The sequence below is a fragment of the Sceloporus undulatus genome, chromosome 4 (assembly GCF_019175285.1).
Source record: "Sceloporus undulatus isolate JIND9_A2432 ecotype Alabama chromosome 4, SceUnd_v1.1, whole genome shotgun sequence".
Lineage (NCBI taxonomy): Eukaryota > Metazoa > Chordata > Lepidosauria > Squamata > Phrynosomatidae > Sceloporus > Sceloporus undulatus.
Window position 1 is genome coordinate 200,766,567 of NC_056525.1, and position 24,350 is coordinate 200,790,916.

The following is a 24,350-nucleotide window of genomic DNA, read 5'->3' on the forward strand; positions in this document are numbered from 1 at the left end:
TGTAAAAGGTCATTTGAGATCTTAGTGAGAGCTGTCTCTGTGGAATGCCTTGGGCGGAAACCAGACTGAAAGGGATCAAGAATGGAGTTGGCTTCGAGAAACTCAAGACAGCGAGAATAAACAACCCATTCCAAAACCTTAGAAAGAAAGGGAAGAAGAGAAATCGGATGATAGCTAGACAAAGAGGAGGGGTCAAGAGAAGGTTTTTTCAGAATTGGGGAAATGAGAGCATGTTTGAAGTCCGAAGGGAAGGAGCCTGTAGAGAGAGAGAGATTGAAGATATGGAGAAGCGAGGGCAGAAAAGAGGGAGCTACAGAAATTAAAAGACGAGTAGGAAATGGTAGGAAATGGATCAAGAGGACAGGTTGCAGGTTTGCAAGAGTTCAGAAGTGTAGATAGTTCATCCAAAGAAGCAGGAGGAAACACAGAAATTTTTTTAGGCGAGGGCAATAGAAGATTAAGAGCAGAAGAAGAATCGGGAGGGACTATCTCAGAACGAATAGTGGTAATCTTAGAGATGAAATAATTAGCAAAGTCATTAGGAGAGAATGATGAAGAGACCGGAGGAGAGGGAGGTTTAAGCAAAGAGTTGAAGGTGGAGAACAAACGCTGCGGGTGGATGTTGGATATATACAGAGCAGCCCATATCCCTCATTGCATATACAACTCCACTTTAAATTAATCCTCTGATGTGAAGAATATCAGAAATTATCATATCTTGCTACATATTATATGTAGCAAGAAATAATTAGCAAAAGAGGAATTTTAGAAAGCATAAAAGATAACTGAGCATTTCTTTCACTTGGCTTACTGTTGAAATTTTTAGTGTCCCAATATGAAGATCAGATGCCATCTGGATGAATTTCTCAGCCTAATCCTTCTGTGTCAAGCTATTAGTACAGAAATTCAACTGGCTTTGTTAGGCATGGTCTGGGGTGTTCTTTCTCTGAACTAGTGGGTTCATTCATATGTAACAGTAAGCCATGGGTTATCATGATGGGTGGGATTATTTTTTTTACTACTACTACTATTCACGGTAGCCTGTTACAGACAGGCCAAAATAAAGCTGCTTCGAGTCACTTTGGAGGTATGGTATTTCAATGATGCATGCGTCCTAAAAGTCCAAAAGCCGCACCAAAGCCACGCTCCGGTCCTAAGGACTGGAGTGCATCATTGAAATACCATACCTCCAAAGTGACTCGAAGCAGCTTTATTTTGCCCTGTCTGTAACAGGCCATTGTTATACATTTGTATATACTCATACATGGTTACATATAAGGATCTTTCACCCAAAGTTACAGGGTGCTACAGCAGGAATTGTGGTACTCAGCTTGGGGGAGAATAGTAGACAGTGTATGAACATGCCAGACCTCACGGATGGTGCAACAGTTCATAACTATATGTGTTTTATTGTATTCTGTCTTTTTGTAAGTTGCATGCAAATCTCAGGAGCAGGGGATGCAGGCATCATTATTGCTATGGGTAGTTCTTCTCTGGGGGTAGCCACACTGCAGAAATAAAGCAATGTGATTCCACTTTAACTGTCATGATTCTGTCCTCCACAACCATAGGATCTCTAGTTTGGTGAGGCATCTGAAATCTCTGACAGAACAGGCTCAGTGCCTTACCCAAACTACAAATTCCAGGCTCCCATAGGATAGAGCCATGACAGTTAAGTCATATCAGACTTATTTATTTCTACAGTGTGGAAGAGCTGTCAATAATCTCTAAAAATCTCTGGCAAAGGAAATGCCTCACTGAACATTTTCAAAAAATGGTTAAGAGAAGAGAATACTTCCTTCTGTATTCTCTGGGTCTTTGGACTACAAGTTCCACATTTTCAAATGAACTTATCCTATTCATGCTTCCTGAATCAATGAACAGATTTGGACTAGTTCTTTGTACTTCCCAAATTTTGTGATAATGGTTTTTGGTCCAAAAAATGTGTTTCAAATGCATATTTTCAGATGATATATATTTCAAAGTATGTAGAGCATGTAGAAAGGTATGTAAAATGTGTATTTAAGGTGACACACATTCAAAATAAAGCAAATGTTTGTGCTGATTTTTGGTGGTTGGTACAGAAAACAATACTTTTATCCTACTTATGAAAATGTGCAGCCACTAGCATAATGGGCTGCTTCTGCCATTACCATCCTGAAAGTGCATGCAGTTGTATAAAACCTTCTAATAACCTGATATTGATATACATTTTAATACACCAGTAGCTAGTATTGTTAGAGCCTGTGTGGTATTGATATTTTTCTTTCTTTTTTTACCTTCCACAGAAAGGATTTGCATTTCATCTGCATTTGATAAGTTGCAAAATGCTACGCATTTGTTCAAACTCATTCACCATAGTGTGCAGAATCCTTCTCTGTAATTTGTAAACACTGCCTAGCATCATGAAAGCAGCTTTCTTGTAAAGTGCCTTGATCTGAGAGTCATGCCAAGCTTTCTATGAATTGTTTCCATAGAGAGGAATGACCCAGAATGCAGTTCATTGAAACCAAATTAAAAAAAACAGAAGTGACCTGCTTGTGCCACTACAAATGAGGTTTGATAAATCTGAATATTTTGTAAGTGGATTTGATTTCCCACCCTTGATCACTGTTTGCCTTTACTGCTGAATACCAACATTGTTTTCAAAAGCTGACTGAGTGCTAAGTGAATGGGTACTGTAAGTGTTTGGAAGTTTATCTTTCGCAAAGCAAAAGAGGTTATACAGGCTGAGTCTCCCCAATCTAAAATGTTTGGGATCAGAAGTATTTCAGATTTTGGAATATTTCCATATACGTAATGAGATATCTTGATGATGGGACTCAAGTCTAAACATTAAATTCATTTATATATTGTATACACCTTATACACATAGCCTGAAGGTCATTTGATACATAATATTTTTAATAATTTTGTTCATGAAACAAATTTTGTGTACACTGAGAGAGCAAAGGTGTCACTGTCTCAGCTACCCATGTGGTCAATTTGGATTTCAGAATTCCAGATAAGGGATACTAAACTTGTGTTCCACAGTGGGTGTTCTGCAGTCTTGTAATGTGGATAGACAAATTGGATACATCTCTTCTCCATTGTTCAGAACACGTTCCCCTTGTTCTCCTTGAAATTTTCAAACAACAGTCTTGATTCACAGAATTAATTACAGGAATGACTTTTATTATTCCTCCCTTCCAATCTGCTTACCAGCTTCCTAATTTGAGATTTTCTTTTGTTTTTGCTGTTTTTTGTTTTTTTTATTCTTTTGAGATCTTATAGAGCATGGAGTAAGGATATTTTTCATCCCAAAGGCCACCATCCCTTGTAGCAACTCTTCTCTGGTCTGGAAGCATTTGGTACAAATGCCAAAATGAGTGTGACCACCCTATATTATCCTGTGTTTGCCTTTATATAAATACACACACACCCCTTGAGGTGTTAGTGTATTTATATAAATGCATATGGAGGATTACAACAAGGAGGGATACTTGCCATTTTTATAATCTTCCTTCCTCCATGAGGCAATTAGGCTTGTGGGGGATCTGTGGGAAAGTTTCCCCTGCAGCACCCTGGAATGGACTTTCATGTTAACTATCTAGAGATCCATGTTATAGCATGCTAATTTGGAGGTTTACTAATGTGGGTGTAATGTGTGGACGTCCATGTGTACAGGGCGCCGCCATTTTGACGCCCTCATCACGTGCTAGGGGTGAGGCACGTATGGGCGATGCGCCCTCAGACAACCCCTAGCACATGATGAGGGTGCACTATAGGGCCGTCTAGATCGGGGCTTTGTTGCCACGTTTGCCAAGTATCATCCAGTAGACAGGTTAATTTGATCTAATTTGAAAAAGCGGTATATAAATAAACATTATTATTATTAACATCAACATTCCCCTTAAGACTGTATACTCCCCTTTCGAATGATAATTACATAGACATCTCAATCTAGGAACATTCTTATAGAAACTTTCTTCTGTCTATATTTTTGTGGACATTTCATACTGAACACTGTCTAAACCTCTGTGGACATTTCATATTTAATAGCTTGTTTCTATTTTGCCAAACATCAATAATACTTTTAACCCATCCATTAATGTTGCACAGTGCCAGTCCTTAGAGCAGTGGTGGATGATAGTCCCCTGCGAATAGGACAGTAAATTCACTCTGAATTTTAGTCCAGAAGCTATCTACAGTGATATTTGCACATAGGGGGCAACACACTGGATACTTCATTGGAATTAAAACCAAAAGAGGAGCTACCACTGTCTTAGTGGAATGTATATTTTTTCTGGTAACAATAACTGCATTCTTTCTATACATGAAATAGTGACTAGCTACTAAACAGAAATGGATTGCTTCATTCTAGGCCATAACCTCTTTCATAACTACAGTGCCCCCACACTGTATTGATAATAATTACCACATTTTGATTTTGCACATGAACTAGTGGTGAGTGTTTGATCTCCCATGGTGACAGAAGCTGTTACATTACCAAAGGGATTAAGAGACATAAATATAGTAATAAGACAAAAAAGTAAGTCAGCAGTATATAACATGACAGGAGGTTTGAGGGAGATAAACCTGAATTTCTTCTGTTGCAAAGTACCTGTCATACATAAATTTACTAATCTAGGGAACAAATTACACTTTAGATAAATCATATAGTTTTGCATGTGTAGTGTAGTATGGTTTCTCCTTAAAGGGCAATTGCTATCATGGAGGGGAACAAAAATCATAGGTATGAAGGAGTTTTATTTTATTTATTTTTTTGTTAAAAAAACCTTTTTCCTTGACACAAAATTACCTCTGTCCAAAGCTGCTATTTGAGCTAGGAGAGATGCTACTAGTTACAGCTGAGAAAAGAATCATACAACACTGAATTATGCATTTAGTACAACATGTAGTTTGTCCTCAAGGTTGCTATTCTAAACATTCTTATTCCAGATTAAGTGTCACAGGATTTACTCAAATTTCCTTATAAACAAGCATGCATAGGACAGACCTATAAATAGAAAGATCCTTCATTAATTCTATTAGCTGCAGCTTCTTTTCCACTGACCTATTACCACCTCATCATATTGCATTTTCTCTGTTGTTACCAACCAGTTAGTCTTCAAAATTTGAAGAGATGTGTGTCGTTATTTTTGATCTGTGAGAACAACATGTTAAAATGGAGAAAAAGTGAATCATGTGAAGTCAAAGGTTTTCACAGCCAGCATCCATAGTTTCTTGTGGGTTTTGCAGGCTATGTGGTTCTGTTCATCCATGCCAGCACTCTCTGAAGATGCCAGCCACAGATGCTGACAAAACGTTAGGAATAAACTCTTCCAGAACATGGCCACATAGCCCCCCCCCCAAAAAAAACCCCCCAAAAAACATGTAGGAAGCATGTCCTCCGAGTGAATGAGTGCGAAAAAATGATGCCACGTCGTCAAACAACTTACTTCCCTCCCCCCCCCCCCACCGTTACTACTTAAAGTTTCATGAAGAATCTGTTAACACCAATGCGTTCCATCTAAATGTAAGGTGTCTTCTAGATCAGTGCAACTCGAAGTGGTTGTCTGAGAACCAGTGCTGATCTGCAAGCCATTAACTGTTGATGCTTGGAGATTTTCAAAGAAAGAAAGAAACTATTCTAATGTACTAGCATTCTCTTGCCTATCGAGTGAGGTTGGAATCCTGCTGTTGTGTGTTTTCAAGTCGTTTCCAACCTATGGTGACCCTAAGGCCATATCATGGGAGTTTTGTGGCGAGATTGGTTTGGAAGATATTTGCCCTTGCCTTTCCCTGAGGCTGAGAATATGTGACTTGCCGAAGGTCACCCAGTAGTTTTCATTGCCAAACAGGAATTGAATCCTAGTCTCCAAATTTATAGTCCAACACTCAAAACAGTATGTCACACTGCGAAGCGCCCAAATTAGATAGCTTAATAAGCATTGCCCTAGATTATAAGATTTGTGTATGAAGGAGTTTGGGTTTGGTTTGATTGCTACAGCATAGATTAATTCTACAGTATAGTAGAGAGATAACACAAACATATTTTCAGTGTTGTTATAAAGTTTAACTTAATATCCAAATTCTGTGAATTGTGACTCTGTGGGAATACTTGTGTTTTAAAATGTTTTCTGTTGTTTGCCACAAAAATTGTGGATGGTTCCCCCCCCCCCCTTTTCATCATTTCTTTTCCTCTACTTTTGGGGATGGACAAAACTTAGATACTTGTGCTTTGGAAGCATAGTATTCAGTGTTTTTCAATTTTGCTTGTACAAAACAAATATATATTGTGTTTATTTATGAAATGGGTCTATAAATTTTATAAACATGCCAAATACTATAGTTTGATATGTTAAATTAGAAAAGATGAACATCATGTGTTGAAGCTTGAAATGAATTCCAGTTTGATAGGAGTGCACTGTATAGATTTCATTTCAACCCATATGAGGATATAACTTCTAAATATTATAAATGTGATAAGGTGGCCTGCCAGTACCCTGGAGATTTATAAACTTTTTAATTTTAATTTATTTAATTATTTATACTCTACTAGTCATAGCAAAAGTCTTCACAAAGTGGATTTACAATATTAAATTGGTTTAAATAAAATTTAGCATTATTAACACTCAATACTAAAATGCAAATAATGAAAACAGCTATTTAAACAGTTTGTCCAATCAATGCTGAAAGAATTTCTGAAATAGGGATTGCTCCTGAGCACATAAAAACTACGAAGAAGAAGACTTGCTGAATGTTTATAGGAAATTCTTGGGAAAGTCATGCATTATATTCTCCTTGCCCTTATTATACAGATACAGACTCCCTCACTCATTCTATCTATCATATGGCTCCTGTCACTCAATTTTGGAGGCAGTTTAACAGCTCTCCCAAGATGCTAAACTGCTTCAGGCAGTCAATTGTTGTGGTTTCTTCCTGCTATATTAAAGATTGTGCGATTTCATCTCATTACCCAAACCATCACCAGTTAGGATAGGATAGTTTAGTTTGTTATGTGTTTATTTATTAATGCCATTATTATTTGTTTTTTAAACTACAAAAAAGTAAGTCTTTATTCTTTAGGAAGGCAGATTTAAAATAATAATGTGACTCATGCTTTCGTTGTTCTGCTGATGAAAGCTGAACTCTAACAAGTTTAACTTTCAAACTTGCATATTTTTGTTTCCCTTTAAAAGGATTAACACTCTGGGAAACTAAGGGTTTCCCACTTACAAAAAAAGCGTTTTGCGATCCGAATCAATGGATCGATTTGACAGCGGAGCATGGTTCCCACTACATTTGCCCAAATCACATTTTTTCCCTGTAAAATGACCCACTTGTGGTTCACATTCACAAATGAATTGGTTCAAAATGGACCAGTTCCAGCTGGCCTAAGGACAAATTTAAATTGATTCCGATATGCATCTGGTTCACACTTGCACAGAATTGATTTATCCCAAAAGACACGGAAAGCATCAGCGTCAAAAAGACGTGGGTTAAATGGGTCCAGAGCATGCCCCCCCCCCCCCCCCCCCCCAGAATTGCTTCAGAGAATTGATTCAAGTGGGAACCAAGGTCACTTGAACCAGTTCAAACCGATTTGCGATCCAGTTTAAAAGGTAGTGGGAATTAAGCCTAAAATTGCTCCCCACATAAATTAATTCCACAGAGAAGATGCCATGAATGAGATACCTTTGTCAGTTGAGTTATGATATTTCTTGCATGTCTTAAGGATTTTAAACCATAGTTTTAGTCAAGCAAGGGGAGAAAAACCAAATTATTAATTCTTGATGGCCTTGGGAGCTATGAACAAAGAAGTGAAACAGATATGAAATCCTATTTCTCCAATGTAGTTTGTTGGGTTAGGGAGAGTGACTTGCCTAGCTAAAAGTTAGAATCCATTACCTAAATTACTCACCAAATAAATCATTGTTAATGCTAGCTGGGATCCTTCTGGTAGTCTTAACTAGACTACCATTCAACAAGTGGATTTACTACTGATAGTAATATGTCAATATTTGTGTGAGATTTTACCGAAAATCAAAAATATTAAAATTTTGGAACGATGGCACAATGAAGAAGCAACTTCACTGGTTTAATAATAGCACTGAAAGAGAGTTATCTTTATAAGTCTTTAACTTTTTTAAAAAGCACTTACTGTACCTATAAATGAGAACACAGAAGTAACACTGTAAATTTTACATAAGCCAGAAAAAAAGGGGGGGGAGGAATCCTGGCTACATCTTTTCCTTCCTCTCTGATAGTGGGCAGAGGGTTGGGAAGGGAAAGTTTTTATGCTGGTATTTTTGAGTTGTGATTTTCCTGGATGTCAAAAATGCCAAACTGAAAGCTTTCAAAGCAAATAGGCCATTTAGTTCTAAAGGAGAAAAACTGGGTATCACAAGAGACCATGTGGCACATGCAAAGAGAGAGAGAAACTGACAGAGAGAAAGCAGGCGGGGGGGGGGGGGATACACAGGACTTTGAAGAAGTTAAAAACAGATTCTGGGCAGTGTGCCAGTCTCCTACTGTGTTTTGCCCTGTTAATCTGCCCAGAGATTTTTTGCAAGCTGAATATATGGCATCTGTGTAAGGGTCCTTGGAATACCAGAAACAATTCTCTGTCTGCACAGAGACTGAAGTCAGCTGAGAGTGCTGAGCTCAAGGGCACCCACACTTTGGGATCATAAGAATTAAAAGCAGATCATTTGGATCCAAGATCCATCCTTACAGTGCAACAAGAAGAAGATGATGATTCAGAGAACTACATTGCTGGTAAAACAGGTTGTGGCCAACAGATATTGGGGCAAAAATAATGACAGGTAAAAATGAAATATTAAATCATGGCAAGCAAAGGCAGGTACAGGATGGGTGTGTGCAGTTGGGACTGATCATATTCAATATGTCCCTCTCATGGAAAATCACATTTATTTATTGTACAAACTGCATAATTAAGGAGATTTTAAGAACAACTTGAAGTTGAGGATTAGAATTAGTGTAGTAGAATTATATTTCTGATTTTAATGTTGGTATATTTAACATATATATTATATACAAACTCTAGTGTTGAGTTTTGAAGTCAATGAAGCATTCTGAAGAAAGACTAGTTGAACAGGAAACAGCACATTTCAACTATATGTGGCACTCTTACATCAATCATTACCATTAAATGCCAAAATCAGAATAATTCATTCTGTAGTAGTTCCAGTTCCTATGTACAGTTGTGAAAGCTGGACAATGAAGAACTCAGACAGGAAGAGAATTAACTGTTAAATGTGTTTCTGGAGGAGAGTTCTGTGGACTTCCAGAAAGACCAGTAAATGGATTCTAAATCAAATCCAGCCTGAAATATCCTGAGACATTGGAAAAGACAATAATAGTAAAGGTGAAGACAGTAGGAAAAGACCATGTTAGAGGTGGATTGACTCAATCCAGGAGGTCACAATCCTGAGTCTGCAAGCCTTAAGTAGGGCTATTAATGACCAAGACTCTTGGAGGTCTCTCATTCACAGTGTTGCAGTAAGTCATAGTTCACTTGAAGGCAATTAATGGCAACAAATTCCAGCACTCTTATGTTCTTATGCACGGGCAACCAATAAATACAGTATAGATTTCCACTACTGAATTTCAGTAAGCAAACTTCCAGATTATAATGACACATAATGACACAGACTGGACTGATATATTGCCAATTTTAGGACGGGGGGTTATTGACTATTGGTGCAATGTATTAAAGTTGGACATAATTACTTAAAAAGGAAGCCATCCCTGCCAGATGGACCAGATTTTATCAATTAATGTACCACACAGTGCTTTCATTTTGATTGACCTCATTCACATAAACATCTCAGATGAGCCACATCCCCATCTGCAGTTTGGCCAACCAAATTGTCCATGTAGGCAAGCTACATTACATCACAGTATGCTCTTTAGAATCTGTTCTGCTAGTGCCTGTTATTTTGTAGTGTGAGAATTTAAAACTTAGGAGTAAGTTTCAGACTGCTCAGTTGACCTCCAGGGCCTCAAGAACATGAAGCCTCAGGTGATGCCAGGATAAGCTTCTTTTGCCCGTCGGCTAATTGATGTAAATGAAGGAAGAACAGGTCTAAAACTGACCCCCTGCAAAATATGAATTTTATCCAGTTAAATAAGGTGGAATTAACTCAATATATATTAGCAAAAAGCCAAATTTATATTTTTGTGTTTCTGAGAAGTATGTTTTGAACAAATGACTGGCAACTGCTTGCTCAAAGCATACTTTTCAGAGATCTCTGCAGACTTTTTATTCCTCTGAAAAATACTTCAAAGTATATCTTGGACCAAAATGTTTCAGGATCATCCTAGTTTATCTAATTCAGGGATGAACAAAGTGTGGGTTGTGGGCTCATATATCCACCCAGGGCCATTTTTATGGCAACCATGCCTTACACTTTTTGGAGGGAGGGAGCAGGTCTGCTAGGAGGCCCTTCAGCCTTCCCACCTCTGATCTAAATTAAATGTTTGTTGGGTGGGGGTTGCTGTTTTTATGGTGTGCTCTCTTCATTTTCACCATATTTGATAGCTATGGGTAGTTTTAGTTTCTCTGTCTCCTAATAGCTTTTCTTCAACCTAAATTATTTGGGAGTCTACCAAATACAGTGTTCTAGAATCTTGATTTTTCTCTTTGAAAATCTATTACTTTTGCAAACAAGCTAAACTTATTTGAAAGGAATGTGTGGCTTTAAAGTTTTGTTGTTGCTGTTTTCATTTTGCTCTGCTTATATTTGTTGGTAATGCACAATTTGATTGCACCAAGTGGATTCCCTGCACTTTCAGGGTGCTTTGAGAATTCTGTAATGGCAGTCTCCTGAGAAAACTACAGTGGATACACTTACAGGAAAGTTCTAAAGAGTTTTAATTATTAATAAAGTACAAGAGAGAGAAAGAAGAGAAGGCAATAAATAGTAACCTTTACAGTATCTTTATTGTTGCCAAGGCTGTTTTCTAAGGAGCAACTGGAATGCAAGGAAGTACTGTACAGTCCTATAAAGTTTTATGAATCCCTATTCAGAAAACAGGATTACATTTCACTAATGAATTCTGAACTCTTAAGTGATTTGATCACATTAGAAATTATATGAAAAAAGAACACATTGTAACTCTGGTTTCCAGTCTTTTGGAGTTTGAAGGAGATGTTATTTGCTGTTGAGCACATGTCTTGTTTTATGGACCAGATATACACACTGTCTTAATTAAGTCTGACCCAAGTTTGCTTCCCACAATCTCACTTGTATGTCCTCTTTTTAGGGAAAAATTTAAGTATAAACAATAAGAAGCATATAAGAATATGAAAACTGACAGGGCAGATTAAATACAGTTAGCCCTTGGTGTCCATTGGGGTTTGGTTCCAGGACCCCCTCCCATGAATACAAAAATCCATGGTTGATCAAGTAGTGAAATTGTGTCCCTTATATAAAATAGCATAATCAAGGTTTGCTTTTTGGAATTCATTGCTTTTTAGAATATTTTCAAACCATGGATGGTTGGATCCATGGATAGAATCTGTGTTTATGGAGGGCCAACTGTATGTCTGATCTTTCTTAGGCTTCCATTTCTTGTAAATTCATAGCTTGGTTATGCAGCAGACATATCTTCCAATATGCAGGGAAAAAAAGAACCAGGAAATGGGTATCAAAATGTTTATCAAATAAGATAAAACAAATACTGTACACACAAAACATTTCAGCTTATATAGACATTTCAGCTGCAAGGGTGGGCTGAATCAACAAGCTTATAACAGGGCCTCTATTAATGAGCAAAATTGTTTACTTCAGCCAAAGCAAAGATTTTAATTGGGGTTGCTCTGCAATCTTCTGGAAAGTACAGGAAGTTTTTTAACCTTTTAGTGAAACTGGTTTTTTTCAAAACAAACAAACAAACAAACAAACAAACAAATAGCAAAATTCTACAGAGATAACATATGAGTACCTCTTAATGTAGTATTCTTTGGTCCACACTAATCCTCTATGCAATCTGCTGAGTTAATTCTGTTCATTCTTTTATTCTTGGGCTGCCATCTCTCTCCCAAGGAAACACTTGATACTTTGGAGCAGGATTTCTCAGCAGAGGCCTCAGTGCACTGTGATCAGCCAGCTTTCTATTTCCTAGTCATAAGAAGATGGTATTCAACTAATACTGTATAGCTATGGTATCAAAGAGCAACACAGAGAGATACAACTCATAGAAATTTAACAGCCTAAACATTTTTGGTGCTATTGCTGACTTCCCTACCTCTCAGGGATTCTTTACAGTGTCAATGGGAAATGTGGGTATCTCTCAAAACTTGGTACAGTATTATGTTGCAAACGCAGGAAAAGAAGTGTCTACTAAACAGTAACAGATCATGGTTCAGTACTCACTTTAAAAACTTTCAGTAACTGCTTATGTGAAAGTTTTCTTTAAAAACCCTGAACAATTTTTAAAATAAATCTACACAAAAAATGAAGCCAACAGCCATGACTGTAATTGCAAAACCTGTGATTTATAAATTGTCTGTCTGGAATATTTTGTGTTGTGAATGAACACAGCAGGTTAGTATCTTGCTTTGTTATTTTTTTTAAAATATTGATTAAATTTCCAACCATAAAACAGGGGGAGTGGGGATACAGTATATTGAGAGAGTATATATACCAATTGAATATATTATGTACACTGTCAATAAGCTCTGGGGCTAGATTAGAAGGAAAATGTGATAATAATACCCTAGACATGCACCCTGTATCTTATTTATTTAGTGACACTCCATTAGTGATCAAAAACAGACAAGGCGCCATAATCTAGCTGTACTTAGCTTAATCAGTATTATAAACCACCTTGGATCCCATGCTGGGAGAAAGATGGGATATAAATTGAATAAATAAATCAACATAGCCATGAAAAAACAAAGCTTGGGCAAAATCCATATTTAATCAAAACACATACCCACGGTCTCCATTACACCTTGCAAAAAGCTTTCCTCAGGGGCCAGATCTTGTTTATTTTAGATAAAGCCAGTAGATCAATTAAAAACTCATCATCTGATCATTGATGGCCTTATGTAAACCCAGTCTCAGCTTGATACGCAATAGTGGTAAAGATAAGCGGGAGACCACATGACAGCACAGCAATATTGTACCATCCACATTTATCAGGGAAACTGGTCTATAGCTGGAATCTAAAGCAAGAGATTTACCTATCTCAGGCAGAATAGGTTTTTTTTTTAGCTTCAGTAAAAGGAGGAGATAAAAATATATTTCATTAAAAGCTTACTTGTAGACTTCTGACCAAAAAAAGCGAAAAACAAAATATATTTCAAGGTTGGTCAAAGTCTTTCATGGTTATGAGCAAGCAATTATTTTACTAATATGTTACACTATTTTTAAATATATACCACTATTTCTGTGGTATATATTGCATAAAATGTTTTCTTTGTGTGTGAGAGAGAGATGGAGACAGAGATGACCAGGGATCTGCAGATTGTGACTTAGATCTTCCATTCCATATCTTCCATCCTGATATTAATTATCAATATAGGGATCGATAGAATATTAAAAATATATTCATAAAATAGTTTGCAAAGGGATCTTGTAGCACCTTTGTGACTGAGGTCCAAAACACACTGCAGAAATAATCCAGTTTAAAACCATTTTAACTGCCCTGGCTCAGTGCTAGGGAATGCTGGGTATTGTTGTCTGTTGTGGCACCAGAGCTCTTTGACAGAGAAGACTAAATGTCTCACAAAACTACATTCCCAGAATTCCCTAGCACTGAGCTGGGGCAGTTAAAACAATAGATTATTTCTGCCTTATGTTTTGGACCTGAGAAAAAGAAACTGTAGCATAAACCTGCTTCATGGTGGTTGCATGTGTGGGTAGCAACAGAAATTTAAAACTTGTGGGTGTGGTGAAGAGATGGCAAGTTCAGTTTTAATGATGTCCATATTGGGAGACAAAGGCAAGAGGAATTAAGTTGTCTAAAGCCAAGGTGTCTAGGTAACCATAAGAATGGTGGAGGGAGTGACTGCAATGTAGTATGATGCTGGATGGCAACCAGATAAACTAGCCAAGAAAGCCTTCATGAGACTGAGGTGTAGTGTGATGTTTTATGTGTGTGGCACAATGTACATCCAAGCGATCTTGGATGAAACAGATTTTCTTGACCCATTTCAAACTGGCTTCCGGGCGGGCTATGAAGTTGAGACTGCCATGGTCGCCTTAGTCGATGATCTCCATCTGGGCATGGACAGGGGAAGCGTGTCCCTGTTAGTGATTTTGGACATCTCAGTGGCTTTCGATACCACTGACCATGGTATCCTTCTGGAACGCCTGAGGGAGTTAAGTATCGGGGGCACTGCGCTCCAGTGTTTCCGTTCCTACCTCTCAGGTAGATTCCAGATGGTGGAGCTGGGGGATGTCTGCTCCGATAAGAGGGAACTTACATCTGGTGTCCCTCAAGGAGCTATTTTGTCCCCCATGCTATTTAACATTTACATGAAAATGCTGGGAGAGATCATCCGGAGACACGGGGCGCAGTGTTATCAGTACGCTGATGACACCCACATTTGCTTCTCTGTGTCCCCGACTGATGCAGTGACTAGGGATGGCATCTATCCTCTAAATGCCTGCTTAGAGTCGGTAATGGGCTGGATGAGGGAAAACAAACTCAGCCTGAATCCAGAGAAAATGGAAGTACTAGTGATAGGTTCTCCAGGCCCAGGTAGTGAAATTTGTCCACCTGTCCTGAATGGGGTCACGCTCCCCCTGAAGGACTCAGTTCGCAGCTTGGGAGTGCTTCTGGACTCATCACTCCAACTAACATCTCAGTTGGATGCGACGGTCAGAGGCGCTTGTTATCAGCTTCAGTTGATACGCCAGCTGCGACCCTGCCTGGACCGGGGGGGACCTTGAAACTGTAGAACACGCTCTGGTAACCTCTTGATTGGATTTCTGTAATGCGCTCTATGTGGGGCAACCCTTGTACCAAACCCAGAAGCTTCAATTAGTGCAGAACATGGCTGCGAGATTGGTTGCTGGATGTTCCAGGGCAGACCATATAACACCTATCTTGAAAGATCTTCATTGGCTGCTTATTCGCTTCCGGGCCCAATACAAGGTGTTGGTAATTACCTATAAAGCCCTAAATGGTTTGGGCCCAGGGTACTTGGAGGACCGCCTCTCCCGATATAATCCGCCCCGCACACTCAGGTCAGCCGGGAAGAATCTGCTGAAGGTCCCAACTGCACAATATGCGGCGACCTCGCAAAGGGCCTTTTCCATCTCGGCCCCAAAAATGTGGAACAACCTTCCTGACGAGCTCCGTTCCACCACCTCCCTGGACCTTTTCAGAAAGAACCTTAAGACCTTTTTCTTTCACCAAGCTTTCCCCCCATGAGATGTGATATTATGCCCTCTCCCCCTATTGTGTAATGACTTTCGCAATGTTTTTGGATCACTTCAACCAAGCTGGCTGTGTAATAGCTTTTAATGTGATATTTTTACATTGTTTTTATCGATATGTATGTATTTTTATGTTGAAATTTTAATCTGTATGCCGCTTTGATCATCGCGGAAAAGTGGGATAAAAATAAAATCCATTATTAATATTATTATTATTATTATTACATATTATAAAAGTAATTAACACCCATATTCTCTCCTAACTTTGGGACAAAACAGACTACCCCAAAGGAACGGCTCCACACCACTCCTTTCAGCACCAGATCGAGGCCAAGGCAACTGCACAATGCAGCCCCAATCCAGCGCTTTGCCAGCTCTAAAAGAAACGGCAAAATGCCTCTCCTTTTAGAGCAGGTAAAAAGGTACCCTTGTCACCACCGTGGCACTTTCCAGCGCTCCTTTTGGCGTGTGTCATGTGAACACAGCACCAAAGGAGCACCATGATGCCGCTCACCATGCGGTTGGGCAGGCGGCATGATGCCAGTGTAGGGTGGTATCAGGGCATGTGTCATCCAGACGCCACTCCCCCACGCTGCCCATATGCCAGCTCTTCAAGCCAGTCTATTCAGCTCCTTTGTCCCCCAAAGACCATTACTAAAACTGAACTTGTCATCTCATCCCATATTTTTTGTATTTCTGTTGCTTTTCACACATGCAACCAACACATTCTTATTTATAAAGGTTTGTTCCTAGTCACTACACTATCTGCATCTGGTGTAGTAGACTTAAGTCCTCAAAAACTTTGGTTCCTGCAGCGTTCTGGAACAAAGTCCCCCTCCAGCATTCTTTTACATTCTCATCAAGGAAAATCTGAGAGCTGAAACTCAATTTCATTCTTAGGAAGTCAAAAGATAAATAGATGTGTAAACAGAACAACAGATTTGGGAATCTATAGATGGTATTATATATTTGCAAGATTAATCTAAGAGCTAGTGTGTATTTAAAAAAATGTAATCCTCTCCTAATATAAGTGGCACATCCTATGTTTTTGTTTGTTTACTTATTCCTGAGCCTCAGGGGGGAGAAAACAACCCAAAAGCTTAAATCTAATATTTGTACAGCTGGAAAGCTACCATACCACAGTGCATAGAGATCTTAAGTTTTGTACCATTATGTTCAGTTTCTAGTTGAGTATTCAGTATGGTATTTTGCGTAATGATTTTGTAGCCTTAGTGCTTCATGATTTCCCTAGTAATGTATATTAAATGTCCTCAGTATCACATAATGATTTTAATTTTGGTTTTACTGAAGTTTTACTGCAGTTTTATTTCATCACCAACTGAAGAAGTACAACAAACCTTTTTTTGCTATAAAGTGTCAGATAAAGAACATTTAATGGGATCCTAATAAGTAGGTTATACCAAGAGGGAACATAAGAATTCATAATGGATATGAATTGTGGGCATGTTAACTTTATAGGAAGAAATTATAAATATTTAAATATTTTATATACATATAATGTTCCCTAGAAAAAAAGCAATTCACTTGCAGTTCAGCGTACAACATTTATTAGATATATTCTGTAAAATGTTATCAAATTATTTTAAATGCCCATGTTGGCAGCATATTTAGCTTATTAAAAGGAAATTTTAATGTGTACTGGTAAGAAGAAGAAGAAACTGCCTTATGACAGAAGAAATTCTGGCTTCTGTGTCAGTGCAGCCAAGCCAAGAGTGCTTTCTGAGGTTTAGTTTGAATTTTCAAGTAGTTGTCCAAGGTGCTGAATTCCCCTCCCCAGAGAGAGAGAGAGAGAGAGAGAAACACACAGCAGGTTCAGATGCCTCTGATAGATCCTTCCTAATTGAATCTATCCATCTAGCATATGGTCTACCTCGCTTTCTACATCCCTCCACCTTTTGTAGCTTTATTGTTTTTTTCTAATAAGTTGTGCCTTCTCATGATGTGGCCAAAGTATGATACCCTCAGTTTGATCATTCAGCCTTTCCTGAATAAAAGTGCCCGGCCACAGAATGACTGCCCCCCACATCATGTATCAGCCCACTGCTCTGTCCTCGCTGTATTTTATTGTGTTTTTAATAGATGTTTTAATTGTAATTTGTTTAATCCTGTTTTAAGGGGGGGAATTTGGGACATAAATTTGTAAATGTGAATTTTAACATGTTGTAGCCGCTTTGATTGTCTTGTCACAGAAAAGCGGGATAGAAATAAAAGTTTTATTATTATTTATCATCTTGACTTACAGAGAAATTGCTGGCTTAATCTGTTGAAGGACCAATTTGTTTGTCTCCTTGGCTGTCCAGAGTATCCTCAACACTCTTCTCCAGCACCACAACTCAAATGAATTGATTTTCTTCTTACCTTCTTTCTTCACAGTTCATTGTTCATATCCATACATAGTGATGGGGAATACTATGGCTTGGATGGTTCTAACTTTAGAGCTCAGGTGCTGGAGTGTTGTGAGAACAGTACCACATGGATGTTAAGGTGGGTTACAGTCCGCCAAAAAAATACGTAGTGGCTACGTATTAGGGTTAGGAAGGTGCGGTGCTTCCGCACCCCCCTAACCCTAATACGTAGTCACTACGTATTTTTTGGCGACGGCCGTTCCAGACGGCCGCCGCCTTGTTTATGTCTTGGACACATAGCGTCCAGACGTGTCATGGTGCCTATGATGTCGCAAGTGCGCCAGCGGCGCCTCGCTGCACCGTGAAAAGAAGCTCCATTTTGGAGCTTCTTTTTTGCTCCGTAAGGGAGCCGCGTGGTTTGGCTGCAGCGGCTCCCTCATGGAGCAAACAGCAGCGGTTTATAACCCGACCAAGTTACCAAGTGACCTATAACCTTTAGTTTGGTTTCCATGTTTTTCTTCTTGCGTTATTTCATAGTCAAGTAATACCACTTATCCATGAAAAATAGCAGTAACAGAAATAACAGCAGTACGGAAAAAGCAGTAAGCATAGACAGAGGGGAAGCATAGCAGGTATGAAGTAGTGGCAAAAAGAGGTCTGGGGCTAGGTGGAGGCCTAGCACGTACAGGAGAAAGCAAGCAAGTTCCCACTCAAGAGGTTAAATTTGCAAAGCTTCATAAAGTATTGCACAAGTGACATTGGTGGTTGGAGATGTGAGAGAGCAAGAGATCTCTGTAATAAAGTCATTGTTCTTATGCATGCAAAAAGATATTGTAGCAACTTTGAGACTAACTGAAAGAAAGAAGCTGGTAGCATGAACTTTCATACACCTGAGCCTACTTCCTCAGAATCTAGTTGTTATGTTCATGATGAATATTTGTACCTTACAAAGTACAACAAGAAGCATTGCTTTTTTAATTTTATAGGGCTTTGTTTAGTACAGAACACACAAATTTAGATCACTAAGCGAAAACATTTACAGCTACAGTTTTCTCTTTCTTTTGTGAGATAGATATAGCAAGGGAAACGATGGATTTATTTCTCCCAGCTAAAAAGTACTTTTCATGCTATCTATTTACCATGTTTCCAGTATCCAGCAGAACTAGCAGCATGGCCTTAAGGAATCAAGAATCCACAAAGGAAGCCAGCCTGTGAATGCAAGGATGTGAATTCACTTAAAAGCCTGGGTCTATCATTTTAGTATTTTACATCCTTTTAACCCTAGACTTTGGACATCTCAGTAGAATGCATAAATATACCTGTATATAAGTTAATGGAGAGCAGAGGGATCTTGTAGCATTAAATCCCAGGCTTCCTGGCTGCCTTATTGTCATACATGCTACTAGGTGAAAGTATGATAGGATGCTTTGGTTGGAATAGCCCCTTCTGTAGCTCAACCAACAGACAGAAGGGTGTAGAGGGAGATATCTTTGTTGCTATAGCTGTGATATCATACACTGTTACTAACATGTGGTTGGTTATTTTACGTTTCAGATCACTGCTTCTAGTTGAACACAAAGAAACCGCAGAGACTTCCACATCCTTCATTGAGAAGAAAGAAGCCAGCAGAACAGGATTCATATAGGCTTGTTTCTGGTGGCCTTTTTGTGCAAAAGCTGTCTTCAGGGGTGGGGGGGAGAGAAAGGAACACCGTGGCATTTAATGAGGTGTGAAATGAAGTGCGGCTGCTGCTGCTGCTGCTGCACCTCCTCCTCCTGCTAGCCCTCAAATTCTGAGATTCATCTGCTATTCATTGGGTTTAATATACATGTTTCTGCACTGTGCATTTAGAAGATCCCAGAAAGGAATTCAAAACGGCTGCCGGGGAAAGGCCACCAAACATGCCTACAGAGACACTACAGACAGGTAGCATGGTCAAACCCGTCAGCCCTGCCATCACATTCACTTCAGCTGTTCCTCTCCGCATCTTAAACAAAGGGCCTGACTATTTTCGTAGGCAGGCTGAGCCTAATCCAAAAAGACTTAGTGCCGTGGAGAGGTTGGAGGCTGACAAGGCAAAATACGTAAAGAGCCAAGAAGTCATCAATGCCAAACAAGAACCAGTGAAGCCAGCAGTGCTTCCCAAGCCGCCAGTATGCCCAGCAACTAAGCGGTCCTTGGGCAGCCCTACCTTGAAAGTTTTCAGTAACAATGTAAAGACTGAGAGTGGTGTCCAGAGGGAGAATCTAAAGCTGGAGATTTTGAAAAACATTATCAATAGCTCAGAGGGATCCAGCTCAGGTTCGGGTCACAAACATAGTTCACGCAACTGGCCACCCCACAAGTCTGAGTCAGGAGACCTTAACCGGCACTCATTCGCAGAATCCTTAAAGGTTTACCCCACCCAAGGCCGTAACAGTCCTCAAGAAAGCAACTCCAGTGTGAGCAGACGGCTACTGGGACAGTCACCAGAGGCATTCTTGCATGTTTCTCATAGTTCCTCAGACATTAGAAAAGTATCTAGCAGTAAACCCTTAAAAGCAATACCCTGCAGTAGTTCTGCTCCACCTCTACCCCCCAAACCCAAAATTGCTGCCATCACCACGTTAAAATCACCAGAGATGGATGCAGTGGAATCCAGTTGTGGAGTCAGCAGACGACCTTCATTACAGCGTTCAAAGTCAGACCTAAGTGACAGATACTTTCGAGTCGATGCAGATGTTGAAAGATTCTTTAATTACTGTGGACTGGATCCTGAAGAGCTTGAAAATCTTGGGATGGAAAATTTTGCAAGGGCTAACTCTGACATTATCTCTCTCAACTTTCGCAGTGCAAGTATGATCAGTTCGGACTGTGAACAGTCTCAGGACAGCAACAGTGACCTTAGAAATGATGACAGTGCCAATGACCGCGTGCCATATGGCATTTCTGCAATTGAAAGAAATGCCAGAATCATCAAGTGGTTATACAGCATCAAGCAAGCTAGGGAGTCACAGAAAGTATCTCATGTGTGAGTGAATCTGCAGAGGGGTGGGGGGAGGCAAGCAAGGACTATATCTTTGTGAATATTCAGTTGTGAAGGGTTGTGAAGTCTACTTGAAGTCTTAATACACTTCTCAGATCTCTTTTTGTGTTGCTTGTTGTGCAATGTTTTCAAGTTGCATGCCTGTCAACATGTGAACTGACCTGGCTTCCACTTGAACAATAACTAGCTACAGAGCCTGGCTGAGCATATACACACATTGTCTGCCAAAAGTTTAAGACCAGAATCTAAATAGGGCTTTGTTTCTGAATAAATTGTTTACATTAAATGGTTATATGGCTTCTTTTTAATAGTCCTGTAATCCCCTATGGGTTTTCTTTTTCAAAAAATATACCAGTTTTGTGTCTTAAGCACAGATATAGTTAAGACACAGGTATCTTTTGAAGTTAAATTAAGGTGTATTAAAAGAGGAAATTGCCAAATAAGGTCATCATAAAACCTTACCTAGAACAGTGTAGTAGTCTGTGGGATAAATGGACTGAATGAACTGACCATAAATTCCCAATGTATAATGCAGTTGTTTTTTCTTTCATGTTTTGAAAAAGTTGTTTACCTGTGAAAGAAATGCTCTGTTGTTTTCTGTTTTAATAATCTCACTGAAGCCCACCACCACCCACTCCCACACACAGCCTTTTTGCAAACAATCTAAGTATTCTAGAAAAATATCTCAACGTTTATAAACTACTCTTGCAGGTGTTTGGTATAAAAAGAATTGTAATGTCTTGGTTTCACTAATCAAGGGATATTTTGGAATGAGGCTGAGAAAATGGCACATAAAAAACATGGGTGACATTTTGAAGGAAGGTTCCTTGTCTTAAACTTTTGACATGAATTGTTAGATCCTGTTTGCTGATCTTGAATGCCTTTAACTAGAAAAAGCACATCATGATTATAAGTTCCTGCTATTGACTACATTTTTGTAGCCCTGTTTGAGCAGTTCATGAACAGAAAATGGAAGTACACAGCCATATCAGTATAAGAGCCTCTTTACCCAGAAACTGAACACTCAATATAGCTGAACTATATCTGAGAAATTGTGATTATGTTGTCTTAAATATGTTATATCTTTAAGGCTGTGGAAGTTTGTTACAGCTCTAGGAAACTGTAGAAACAAGACAGTATGTAGCTTTTGTTTTGTTTTGTTTTGTTTTGTCTTCCTCTCTTCTTCCCTTGCCCTACAATGTTTAGTGCTGCACGTTAATCTGTTAAACCTTTTTTGACAATCTTGTGTCTTCCCAATGGTTTAACTGTCATGTCAAAGTGACAGTTGTGATGAGTAGCAGAGAAGTTGAAAGTGCAGTGGTCTGCTTCATTATTATGATTATGATTATTCTTCATGCTTTGAAGTACTTTACAGCACTATCTTATACTTCATCAGCTAATAGGAAACTTTTTATTGTGTAAATGCTGTAAGACTTTGTACATATTTCAGTTCTTACGAGATCTTTAAAAAAAGTGTTATGCTAATAAACAGCTCTTGGTGCAACTGCTGCTTATGTGCTTCTCTCTCTGAATTAACATCCTGTTTTAAAATGGGGTACCAGAAGGAAATAAGATGTAATAGCTGAAAGATAATCTCACAGTTAAATAATTAATAAAAATATACTTCTCGCCTTATTACCCTAGGACCAGAGTAGACATTATATGAAATGTTTGTTAGTATGTGGCATGCTTGATACTTGTTTTTTTAAATAATAGTTGTATATGGAAGAAGATTAGTACCATGGCATTCCCAAGGAAAAAGCCCCCTCCCTCTCCCTTTCCAAGAAGAAATTTTTATTGCCTCCAGTGTACACTTCCCTTGTTTAAAACAGCTGGGTGTCAGGTGTTTTTATCAAGACCACAACTGGGAGGAAATGGTAAACTCCTACTTACACAATATGTTCCTAATCATATTTATTTCAACTTCTGTTTATAAAACAAATACCAGGAATAAGTAAATGCTCAGCTGAATTTAATGTCACATCTAGTCTGGCACCTATAGGAACATCCTTTCTTAAAATAGATTAACCTGCTCCTAGAGAGGAAGGTGATTAAATGGGAGATTTTACTCCAAGGTTCTAACTAGTAATGTTTCAAGAAGTCAGGCTGATTTATTACATACATGTGAATTTGTTAGACACTGTGGAACAAACCCAGATGCATCAGAGACGCATCAACTAATGAAGATTTTAAATCTGTAATTCATGTGTGCTAAATATTTTACAGTTCTAAAGATAGATTAGAGATTGATACAAGAAGACTTGAGACTCTGACAATTAGCTATGTTTTGGGCAACCCAGAGAAAGGATGAGAATCATGCTGCACTCTAGATGTTGTTAGACTGCTAGCATATTCAGTGGCAAGAAATCCTGGGTGAGTGTATAATTCTCTGCCCTGTGACAGAGTTTCAGTCAGGGACAGGAGCCTCCAGCTGGGGCCTAATCAGTTGTGGAGCTTCTGCCCTTATCTCATCAGAGATAACAGGCTTTCTAAAGCTCTAGAAAGTTTTACATTGTATTGAAATGAGCTCTACTCTGCAATATAGTACTAGAAGATTTTGTATGGAAGAAGAACTTCTCCTGTGGCAACCCACTGACACCTCTGTTATCCTGAGCTTTGTTTTCCTGACTGGGAAGTCTTTGCATGGCTAAGAGTTGTTGCACTAGAGCAAATTTACACACAGTCTCAACCACTTTGCTTTGGATGCACTGTATCTTTAACCCTTCTTTCTGCTGAAATTCAGCTACCAAAATCTTTAATAAACTGTAAATGAAGCTAGTATGGTATATTTGTCTGAGTGCTGGACCAGGATTCCAGGAGATCAGGGACTGAATCAGGCTCAGCTATGAAAAGCCTTCTGGGTGGCTTTGCACCCTCTCTGAATAAATTTTGCCAAGAAAACCCCATGATCGGAAAGCCTTAGGATCCTCATGAGTTGCAAATGACATGAAGACACACAGTAACAGCTAGCAGCTCAAAAGGTATTTTCAAACCTGAGAAAAATTTTTGAGGCAAACCAACAAACTCACATATGTGATTTCAAAAGCAGAAACTCCTGGAAAAAGAAATAGGATTTGTCGGAAGAAGAGATAACAGCATCATAGTCTTTTGGCAAAGTTTAACAATAATTTAAAACCTCAGAGTAAAAGCTCCAGCTGAACCCAAAACTGCCATAGATTTGGAAAAGTAAGTGGGAAGATTTTATTTAAAAAACAGCACAAACAAATTATCAATAAGTCAAGCAAACACTGACTTCATGGGGCATATTTCTAAAAACACTAGAATTAACAAAACCATGTAAATATATCTGAAGCAGAATATCAGCCAGGAAGATATTTGGACATTGGGATCTTTAGCCTGGAGAAGAGAAGGTTAAGAGGGGATATGATAGCCCTGTTTAAATATTTGAAGGGATGTCATATTGAGGAGGGAGCAAGCTTGTTTTCTGTTTCTCCAGAAAACAGAATCTGGAACAATGGATGCAAACTACTGGAAAAGAAATTCCACCTCAACATTAGGAGGGGCATCCTGACAGTAATGGCTGTTCGACAGTGGAAC

The 24,350-nt window shown here is 38.9% G+C and overlaps 1 protein-coding gene across 5 annotated transcripts in view; it reads left to right on the forward strand.

The window, feature by feature from the left end:
* FAM110B (family with sequence similarity 110 member B) overlaps window positions 1-22,291 on the forward strand; it is a 116,240-nt gene extending 93,949 nt beyond the window's left edge. For 4 of the 5 annotated variants that reach the window (XM_042465231.1, XM_042465235.1, XM_042465233.1 and 1 more), the window contains one exon: window positions 19,322-22,291. In XM_042465231.1, coding sequence (XP_042321165.1) covers window positions 19,669-20,781 — 1,113 coding nt within the window. In that variant the 5' untranslated portion in view covers window positions 19,322-19,668 and the 3' untranslated portion in view covers window positions 20,782-22,291. Of the gene's footprint in view, window positions 1-17,795; window positions 17,907-19,321 lie in introns of all 5 variants that reach the window. The other variant, XM_042465232.1, reaches the window with a different exon arrangement.
* Window positions 22,292-24,350: the final 2,059 nt, after the last annotated feature.